General features: G+C 42.0%; 1 protein-coding gene across 1 annotated transcript; it reads right to left on the bottom strand.

Annotated features, from left to right (window-relative positions):
* Nucleotides 1-454: 454 nt before the first annotated feature.
* LOC130866857 (zinc finger protein 431-like) lies at nucleotides 455-11,018 on the bottom strand (the record flags this gene model as incomplete). Its single annotated transcript, XM_057758469.1, has 4 exons — nucleotides 10,874-11,018; nucleotides 10,617-10,677; nucleotides 577-1,319; nucleotides 455-492 (listed from the first exon to the last, which is right to left on the bottom strand). Coding segments are annotated over exons 1-4 (987 nt in total), but the record flags the coding sequence as incomplete, so codon positions are not given.
* Between the last annotated feature and the right edge of the window lie 9 nt (nucleotides 11,019-11,027).

Genomic DNA, 11,027 nt, shown 5'->3' with positions numbered 1-11,027 from the left:
TGCCTTACCACACTGAATACATTCATGGGGTTTCTCTCCAGTATGTGTTCTTTTATGATTTTGAAGATGACTGTGATGAGCAAAGGCATTACCACACTGATTACATTCACAGGGATTCTCTCCGGTATGTGTTCCTATATGGTACTGAAGGTGACAATGACATCAAAGCCCTTATCACACTGGTTACATTCATAGGGTTTCTCTCCAGTATGTGTTCTTTTATGATTTTGAAGATTAGTCTGAGTTACAAAGGCCTTACCACAGTGATTACATTCATAGGGTTTCCTTCTCTCCAATATCTTGTCTTTTATTACAGAGAAGACTATTTTGATATGCAAAGGCCTTACCATATTGATTACATTCATAGTTTCTCTACGGTATGTGTTCTCTTATGGCTTTGAAGAGTACTGTGTTGTGCAAAGGCCTTACCACACTGAATACATTCATAAGGTTTCTCTCCAGTATGTGTTCTTTTATGGTTTTGAAGGGTACCTTGTAGAGCAAATGCTTTACCACACTGATTACATTCATAGGGTTTCTCCCAGGTACGTGTTCTTTTATGGTATTGAAGGTAACTATGACGTGCAAAGGCCTTACCACACTGGTTACATTCATAGGGTTTCTCTCCAGTATGTGTTCTCTTATGATTATGAAGAGCACTGTGGCGAGCAAAGGATTTACCACAGTGATTACATTCATTGGGTTTCTCTCCAGTATGTGTTCTCTTATGATTTTGAAGATTAGTCTGAGTTACAAAGGCCTTACCACAGTGATTACATTCATAGAGTTTCTCTCCAGTGTGTGTTCTTTTATGCACTTGAAAATAATCATGACGAGGGAAAGCCTTACCACACTGATTACATTCACAAGGTTTCTCTCCAGTATGTGTTCTTTTATGGTTTTGAAGAGTACCTTGTAGAGCAAATGCTTTACCACACTGAATACATACATAGGGTTTCTCTCCAGTATGTGTTCTTTTATGCACTTTAAGACAATCATGACGTGCAAAGTCCTTACCACACTGATTACATTCATAGGGTTTCTCTCCAGTATGTGTTCTTTTATGCTTTTGAAGAGTACTGTTTTCAGCAAAGACCTTACCACACTGATTACATTCATACGGTTTTTCCCCAGTATGTGTTCTTTTATGTATTTGAAGGGTACTGGGTCGAGCAAAGGCCTTACAACACTGATTACATTCATAGGGTTTCTCTCCAGTGTGTGTTATTTTATGCATTTCAAGATGATTGTAATAAGAAAAGACTTCATCCCATTGCTTAATTTCACAGCATTTTTCTCTGCTATGTGTTTCTTCATTCCTTAGAAGATGAATGTTATAAGACAAGGCTTTAGCACATTGAGAATATACTGAAAACTTCTCTGCAATTTGATTTCTTTCAATCCTGCAAAGATAATTTACACATGTAAAATCTTTACCACATTCAATACACTGTTGAACCTCATATCTATATGAATTAGTTTCATATTTTTTCCAATTGTAAAAAGGAATCAAATATCAAGGTTTTATAACTTTGTTTAAAATCATGTTTTGTTCTCTCATTAGGAGTCATTTTGCGTCAAGAAAAATATTTGTGATGATAATTTCCATTGTGCCATGCTTTATCTTTTCATCTATAACTATACCTGTATTTTTTCTAGGATATATTTTACATTTTTTAAGAGAACTGCATACACTAGTGCTTTACCAACTTTACTGCTTCATAATTCTACTATACTATGAATCATTATAAATATGGTAAGTGAACTGAGACATCTGGAAGTATTTGCATAGACCTAGAACTCATTTCTTTTGTAATGTAAGTTTGTATTTATGTATTAGCCATGAGGGTAGAAAATAAATCAACTTTGTATTTTTGGATAAAATTGAAAATGTACACTCTACATGAGCACTACAGTTTTTCTTCTTAATTGTTCTTAAGGAGAAGTATGCTAAATCTTTTCATAACCCTATGCTCATACACTTGTGTCAGGAATGACATATGAAAAGTAGAATAGTGAATAAAAGATTTCCACAATGAATCCTCAAGGTTTGACTTTCAGAGACTTGTGGTATAGATCTTAAGGTTTTTCTACAACTGCCCCTTGAAACTTGACTCACCTGTTCTCATTAAATTTAGCATAGTCACCAAAAGTATAAGGGTAATAAAAGGCTTACCGTGGGCTATTGACTTAGTAGAAAGTTTTGTGGCTATACTCATCATCACTGAAATATGTATACATTTTCTGTCATGAAACAAATGAACCAGCAGTTCTACAACATAGCTCTCATGGTGCTATGAATCAAATGGTGATATCTGTTTAGGCATTGCTTCCTAGACTTTTTCTTAAATGAAGGCTTTGCAGATGCAATTGACATACATGAAATTGAGGTATATGGATTCGTGAGAATTTAATAACCATCAATGCATTTAAAGCTGTGCTTATTTACACTGTTGCTTTTGTTTAAAAGTTTCACAATAGATTACAAACTATTCAAGGGAAATTGTTTTTTTTTTTTTTTTATTTTTATTTTTTTTAATTTTGATAAAAAAATTTCCACCTGCTCCCCGTTTCCCATTTCCCTCCCCTCCTCCCAAATATTGCCCCCTCCCCCCACTCCCCTCCCCCTATCCCCACTCCTCTTCTCCTCCCCCCACACCATTCCCCCTCCCTCTCGATACTGAAGAGCAGTCCAAATTCTCTGCCCTGCGGGAAGACGAAGGTCTTCTATCTACGTCCAGGAAGGTGAGCTTCTAAACAAGCTAAGCTCCCACAAAGCCAGTTCATGTATTAGGATTGAAACCTAGTGCCATTGTCCTTGGCTTCTCATCAGTCTTCATTGACCGCCATGCTCAGAGAGTCCGGAATCAACCCATGCTTATTCAGTCCCAGACCAGCTGGCCTTGGTGGGCTCCTAATAAATCAGTTCCACTGTCACAGTGGGTGGGTGCATCCCTCGTGGTCCTGATTTTTTGCTCTTGTTCTCCCTCCTTCTGCTCCTCATTTGGACATTAAGAGCTCAGACCGTTGCTCCAAATTAAGAATCTGTCTCTACCTCGATCCATCGCCAGATGAAGGTTCTAAGGTGATATGCAAGATATTCATCAGTATAGGATAGGGTCATTTCAGGTTCCCTCTCCTTAGTTGCCCAAGGTACCAGCTGGGGACATATTCCAGGACACCTGTGAACCCCTCTAGAGTCAAGTCTCTTGCCAACCCTAAGATGGCTCCCTTAGATAGGATATATACTTCGCTGCTCCCGTATCCATCCTTCCTATATCCCAACCATCCCAATCCCCCGAGCTCCTCCCATCCTCCCCTTCTCATATTTCTCATCCCATTTCCCCTTTGCCCCATGCCACCTCACCCGCAAGTTCCCAGTTTTTGCCCTGCAATCTTGTCTACTTCCCCCTCTCCATGCGAATGACTATAGGATTTTCTTTGGGTTCACTTTCTTATTTAACTTCTATAGGATCACACATTATATGCTTAATGTCTTTTATTTATGGCTAGAAACCGATTATGAGTGAGTACATCCCATGTTCCTCTTTTTGGGTCTGGGATACCTCACTCAGGATAGTGTTTTCTATTTCCATCCATTTGCACGCAAAATTCGAGAAGTCATTGTTTTTTACTGCTGAGTAGTACTCTAATATGTATATATTCCACACTTTCTTCATCCATTCCTCCATTGAAGGGCATCTAGGTTGTTTCCAGGTTTTGGCTATTACAAACAATGCTGCTATGAACATAGTTGAACAGATACTTTTGTCATTTGATGTGGCATCTCTTGGGTATATTCCCAATAGTGGTATTACTGGATCTTGGGGTAGGTTGATCCCAAATTTCCTGAGAAATCGCCACACTGATTTCCAAAGTGGTTGCACAAGTTTGCATTCCCACCAGCAATGAATGAGTGTGCCTCTTTCTCCACAACCTCTCCAGCAAAGGCTATCATTGGTGTTTTTGATTTTAGCCATTCTGACAGGTGTAAGATGGTATCTCAAAGTTGTTTTAATTTGCATTTCCCTTATCGCTAAGGAGGTTGAGCATGACCTTAGGTGTCTTTTGGCCATTTGAATTTCTTCTGTTGAGAATTCTCTGTTCAGATCAGTGCCCCATTTTTTATTGGGTTCATTAGCATTTTAAAGTTTAGTTTCTTGAGTTCTTTATATATTTTGGTGATCAGACCTTTGTCTGTTGCAGGGTTGGTGAAGATCTTCTCCCAGTCAGTGGGTTGCCTTTTTGTCTTAGTGACAGTGTCCTTTGCTTTACAGAAGCTACTCAGTTTCAGGAGGTCCCATTTATTCAATGTTGCCCTTAATGTCTGTGCTGCTGGGGATAAACGTAGGAAGTGATCTCCTGTACCCATATGTTGTAGAGTACTTCCAACTTTTTCTTCTATCAGGTTCAGTGTGTTCAGACTAATATTGAGGTCTTTAATCCATTTGGACTTGAGTTTTGTGCATGGTGATAGATATGGATCTATTTTCATTCTTCTACACGTTGACAACCAGTTCTGCCAGCACCATTTGTTGAAGATGCTCTCTTTTTTCCATTGAATACTTTTAGCTCCTTTATCAAAAATTAGGTGTTCATAAGTTTGTGGGTTGAAATCAGGGTCTTCTACTCGGTTCCATTGATCAACTTCTCTGTTTTTATGCCAATACCAAGCTGTTTTCAATACTGAGGCTCTGTAATAGAGTTTGAGGTCAGGGATGGTAATGCCTCCAGACGATCCTTTATTATATAAGATTGTTTTGGCTATCCTGGGTTTTTTGTTTCTCCATATAAAGTTGATTATTGTCCTCTCAAGATCTGTGAAGAATTTTGATGGGATTTTAATGGGGATTGCATTGAATCTATAAATTGCCCTTGGTAGAATTGCCATTTTTACTATGTTGATCCTCCCTATCCAAGAGCAAGGGAGATCCTTCCATTTTCTGGTATCCTCCTCAATTTCTTTCTTCATTGACTTAAAGTTCTTGTCAAATAGATCCTTTACTTCCTTGGTTAGGGTTACCCCAAGATATTTTATGCTATTTGTGGCTATCGTGAAGGGTGATGCTTCTCTGATTTCCATCTCTGCTTCCTTATCCTTTGTGTATAGGAGGGCAACTGATTTTTTGGAATTGATCTTGTATCCTGCAACGCTACTAAAGGTGTTTATCAGCTGAAGGAGTTCTTTGCTGGAGTTTTTGGGGTCGCTTATGTACACTATCATATCGTCTGCAAATGATGAAAGTTTAACTTCTTCCTTTCCGATTTGAATCCCTTTGATCCCCTTATGTTGTCTTATTGCTATTGCTAGAATTTCAAGCACTATATTAAAGAGGTATGGAGAGAGTGGACAACCTTGTCGTGTTCCTGATTTTAGTGGAATAGCTTTGAGTTTCTCTCCATTTAATTTGATGTTAGCTGACGGCTTGCTATAAATAGCTTTTATTATATTTAGGAACGACCCTTGTATTCCTAATCTGTCTAAGACCTTTATCATAAAGGGATGTTGAATTTTGTCAAATGCTTTTTCCGCATCTAATGAAATGATCATATGGTTTTTTTCTTTCAGATTATTTATATGATGGATTACATTGATAGATTTTCGTATGTTGAACCAGCCCTGCATCTCTGGGATGAAGCCTACTTGATCATAATGGATAATTTTTCTAATGTGTTCTTGGATTCGGTTTGCCAGTATTGAGTATTTTTGCGTCGATGTTCATGAGTGAGATTGGCCTGTAGTTCTCTTTCTTGGTTGTGTCTTTGTGTGGTTTTGGTATCAGAGTAACTTCAGCTTCATAAAAGGAATTTGGCAATGACTTCTCTGTTTCAATATTGTGAAATACATTAAGGAGTATAGGTATTAGGTCTTCTTGGAAGTTCTGGTAGAATTCTGCATTAAAGCCGTCTGGACCTGGGCTTTTTTTGGTGGGAAGGTTTTTTATAACAACTTCTAATTCTTCGCGACTAACAGGTCTATTTAGATTGTTCACCTGGTCCTGGTTTAACTTTGGTATATGGTACTTATCTAAAAAAGTGTCCATTTCTTTTACATTTTCCAATTTTGTGGCATACAGGTTTTTGTAGTAAGATCTAATGATTCTCTGAATTTCGTCTGTGTCTGTGGTTATGTCTCCCTTTTCGTTTCTGATTTTGTTAATTTGCGTATTCTCTCTCCGCCGTTTGATTAGTTTGGATAGGGGTTTATCAATCTTATTGATTTTCTCCAAGAACCAGCTTTTTGTTTCATTGATTCTTTGGATTGTTTTCTGTGTTTCTATTTTGTTGATTTCAGCCCTCAATTTGATTATTTCCAGTCTTCTACTTCTCCTAGGTGAGTCTGCTTCTTTTCTTTCTAAAGCTTTAAGGTGGGCTATTAGGTCTCCAATGTGTGCTTTCTCCGTTTTCTTTATGTGGGCACTTAATGCTATGAACTTTCCTCTTAGCACTGCTTTCATAGTGTCCCATAGGTTTGAGTATGTTGAGTCTTCGTTTTCATTGAATTCAAGAAAGACTTTAATTTCTTTCTTTATTTCTTCCTTGATCCAGGTGTGGTTCAGTAGTTGACTGTCCAATTTCCATGAGTTCATAGGCTTTCTGGGGATAGCATTGTTGTTGAATTCTAACTTTAATCCATGGTGATCTGATAAGACACAGGTGGTTACCGATATTTTTTTGTAACTGAGTAAGTTTGCTTTGTTACCGAGTATGTGGTCTATTTTCGAGAAGGTTCCATGAGCTGCAGAGAAGAAGGTATATTCTTTCTTATTTGAGTGGAATGTTCTATAGATGTCTGTTAAGTCCATTTGATTCATTACCTCCCTTAATCCTCTTATTTCTCTGTTAGGTTTCTGTCTGATTGACCTGTCCATTGGTGAGAGAGGAGTGTTGAAATCTCCTACTATTAGTGTGTGTGGTTTGATGACTGCCTTGAGTTTTAGTAACGTTTCTTTTACATAAGTGGGTGCTTTTATATTAGGGGCATAGATATTCAGGATTGAGACTTCATCCTGGTGAATTGTTCCTGTTATGAGTAAAAAATGTCCATCTCCATCTCTTTTGATTGATTTTAGTTTGAAGTCAACTTTCTTAGAAATTAGTATGGCCACACCTGCTTGTTTCTTAGGTCCGTTTGCTTGATAAACATTTTCCCAGCCCTTTACTTTGAGTAGATGTCTGTCTTTGTGGTTGAGGTGTGTTTCTTGTAAGCAACAGAATGTTGGATCCTGTTTTCGTATCCAATCTCTTAGCCTGTGCCTCTTTATAGGTGAGTTGAGTCCATTGATATTAAGTGATATTAATGACCAGTGGTTGTTAACTCCGGTCATTTTTCCTTTCTTTCTTTCTTTCCTTCTTTTGGTAGTAGAGTTTGTGTGTTTCCCTTCTTCAAGTTGTGCTGGTGAAGGGTCATTAGATGTCTGGGTTATTGTGGGCATTGTTGGACTCCTTGGTTTGTGATTTTCCTTCAATTACTTTCTGAAGGGCTGGATTTGTGGCTACGTATTGTTTAAATTTGTTTTTATCCTGGAAAATTTTGTTTTCTCCATTTATAGTGAATGAAAGCTTGGCTGGGTATAGTAGTCTGGGCTTGCATCCATGGTCTCGTAGTTTCTGCAGTATATCTATCCAGGACCTTCTGGCTTTCATGGTTTCCATAGAGAAATCAGGTGTAAGTCTGATAGGTTTACCTTTATAGGTAACTTGACCTTTTTCCTTTGCAGCTCTTAATATTCTTTCTTTATTCTGTATGTTTTGTGTTTTGATTATTATATGACGAGGAGATGTTTTTTTTTGATCCAGTCGATTTGGTGTTCTGTATGCTTCTTGGACCTTCAAAGGAATATCTTTCTTAAGGTTGGGAAAGTTTTCTTCTATAATTTTATTAAATATATTTTCTGGACCATTGAGCTGTAGATCTTCTCCTTCTTCTATCCCTATTATTCTTAGGTTTGGTCTTTTTATTGTGTCCCAGATTTCCTGAATGTTTTGTGATGAGAATTTGTTGGTTATGCTGTTTTCTTTGATGAGAGTGTTTATTTTCTCTATGGTATCTTCAGTGTCTGAGATTCTTTCTTCTATCTCTTGTAATCTGTTGGTGGTACTTGTCTCTGTAGTTCCTGTTCGTTTATTCAAATTTTCCATCTCCATCCTTCCCTCGGTTTGTGTTTTCTTTATTACTTCCACTTCATTCTTCAAGTCTTGAACCGTTTCCCTTACCTGTTTGATTACTTTTTCTTGTTTCTCTTGGGTATCTTTGAGAGATTTATTCATTTCCTCTACCTTTTTGTTTGTAATCTCTAATTGGTTGTGGCAGTTTTTCACCTCCTGTTTAAGGTCCTCTATTATTTTCATAAAATTCACTTTTGAGTCGAATTCTTCTAATTCTTCTGGATTAGGGTGTACACTTCTCATTTCGGGATTCCTGGATCCTGGTGATGTCACGTTGCCTTTCAAGTTGTTGGGGGAATTCTTGCATTGGCGCCTGCCCATCTTTTCCTTCAAATGGAGCCAGGAGAGGCCTGATGTCTTGGACCAGTCTTTGCTGTGACTAACTCTCTAGGTGTATCTCCTCAGTGTAGGGGCAGGAACCGTTCCCTTCCAGATGAACTCCTCAACACCAAAACATGGATGCGTGGTATTCCAATGACCCGCGTAAAGAAGGCCGAATGCAAGGGGTCGGGCAGGGTCGAGTAGAACACAGGCGACACTGCAGTACAAGCTGGAGGTGCCTGCACTCCCTTTCGGGGGTTGCTGAGGCCTGCCCGCTAGGCAGGCACTCACTGCTCTGGTTGGGTAGCCTTAGTGTAGGGGCGTTTGTGCTCTCTACCGGGACCGTCCGCCCCAGGATAGTACACACTCACCCGTCCCGATGAAACTTCTCGGCACCTACACAGGAACTCCTGGATGCCCCAATGAGCCAGGGACTAAGGGAAGTAGGGCGCAGGCAGAGCAGGTCCAGGAGATCACAGCAGAGACTGCAGCCCCAGCAGCAGGGGCCCGCTTTCCCTGGCGGGGACCTTGAGGCCTGCCCTCTAGTCAGGCACTCACTGCTCTGGGCTGGTAGCCTTAGTGAAAGGGCAGGAAACTGTTCCACAGCTAAGGACCATGCAGACAAGGCAGGCTTGGGGGTGGGGGTGGGGGCGGGTGTGTAGGAGAGAAAGCCCTGCAGCAGGAGCTGGGGGAGGGGCGTTTGTGCTCTCTACCGGGACCGTCCGCCCCAGGATAGCACACACTCACCCTTCCCGATGAAACTTCTCTGCACCTACACAGGAACTCCTGGATGCCCCAATGAGCCAGGGACAAAGGGAAGTAGGGCGCAGGCAGAGCAGGTCCAGGAGATCACAGCAGAGACTGCAGCCCCAGCAGCGGGGGCCGCTTTCCCTGGCGGGGACCTTGAGGCCTGCCCTCTAGTCAGGCCCTCACTGCTCTGGGTTGGTAGCCTTAGTGAAAGGGCAGGAAACTGTTCCACAGTAAAGGACCTTGCAGACAAGGCAGGCTTGGGGGTGGGGGTGGGGGGCGGGTGTGTAGGAAAGAAAGCCTTGCAGCAGGAGCTGGGGGTGGGGGCGTTTGTGCTCTCTACTGGGACAGTGCGCCCCAGGATAGCACACACTCACCCATCCAGATGGGACTTCTCAGCACCTATGTAGGGATTCCTGGTGGCCCCAATGAGCCAGGGACTAAGGGAAGTAGGGCGCAGGCAGAGCAGGTCCAGGAGATCACAGCAGAGACTGCAGCCCCAGCAGCAGGGGCCCGCTTTCCCTGGCGGGGACCTTGAGGCCTGCCCTCTAGTCAGGCACTCACTGCTCTGGGCTGGTAGCCTTAGTGAAAGGGCAGGAAACTGTTCCACAGCTAAGGACCATGCAGACAAGGCAGGCTTGGGGGTGGGGGTGGGGGCGGGTGTGTAGGAGAGAAAGCCCTGCAGCAGGAGCTGGGGGAGGGGCGTTTGTGCTCTCTACCGGGACCGTCCGCCCCAGGATAGCACACACTCACCCTTCCCGATGAAACTTCTCTGCACCTACACAGGAACTCCTGGATGCCCCAATGAGCCAGGGACAAAGGGAAGTAGGGCGCAGGCAGGGCAGGTCCAGGAGATCACAGCAGAGACTGCAGCCCCAGCAGCGGGGGCCGCTTTCCCTGGCGGGGACCTTGAGGCCTGCCCTCTAGTCAGGCCCTCACTGCTCTGGGTTGGTAGCCTTAGTGAAAGGGCAGGAAACTGTTCCACAGTAAAGGACCTTGCAGACAAGGCATGCTTGGGGGTGGGGGTGGGGGGCGGGTGTGTAGGAAAGAAAGCCTTGCAGCAGGAGCTGGGGGGGGGGCGTTTGTGCTCTCTACTGGGACAGTGCGCCCCAGGATAGCACACACTCACCCATCCAGATGGGACTTCTCAGCACCTATGTAGGGATTCCTGGTGGCCCCAATGAGCCCGGGACCAAGGGAAATAGGGGGCAGGGAGAGCAGGTCCAGGAGATCACAAGCAGAGACTGCAACCCCAGCAGCAGGGGCCTGCTTCCCCTGGTGGGGACCTTGAGGCCTGCCCTCTAGTCAGGCACTCACTGCTCTGGGCTGGTAGCCTTAGTCTCAAGGGAAATTGTTATGAACTTGCACAAGAAAATTACCTTGCATGTCTTCTAGAACATTGACAATGTTCATTGGTGTTAAGGTCTTCCCAAATGTTTCCTAAAATACAGTATCAGAATATTTATGTTATATTATTTAAAATTGTGCAACAATTAACGTATCTTAAGTGCACCTAAGAACTATAACTGTATTGTTCACCTCATTCTTCTTTATCTAAAACAAATTACAGAACAAAATCATAAACCAAGGAAAAGTCGTCTCCATATTTTGAAACATGAAGGAAATTCATTTTTACCTGCAGTAGTGAGGTTCCTATAGGTCTCCAGCATCACATCTTTGTAGAGATTTTTCTGGGAAGGATTCAGCAAATCCCACTCTTCCTGAGTGAAGTTGATATGCACATCATCATAGGTCACTGCCTTCAAAAATATACCACACATGTTTACAGT

This window comes from Chionomys nivalis, chromosome 26 (genome assembly GCF_950005125.1).
Source record: "Chionomys nivalis chromosome 26, mChiNiv1.1, whole genome shotgun sequence".
In the NCBI taxonomy this organism is placed as follows: domain Eukaryota; kingdom Metazoa; phylum Chordata; class Mammalia; order Rodentia; family Cricetidae; genus Chionomys; species Chionomys nivalis.
This window is presented reverse-complemented; position numbering and strand designations above follow the sequence as displayed.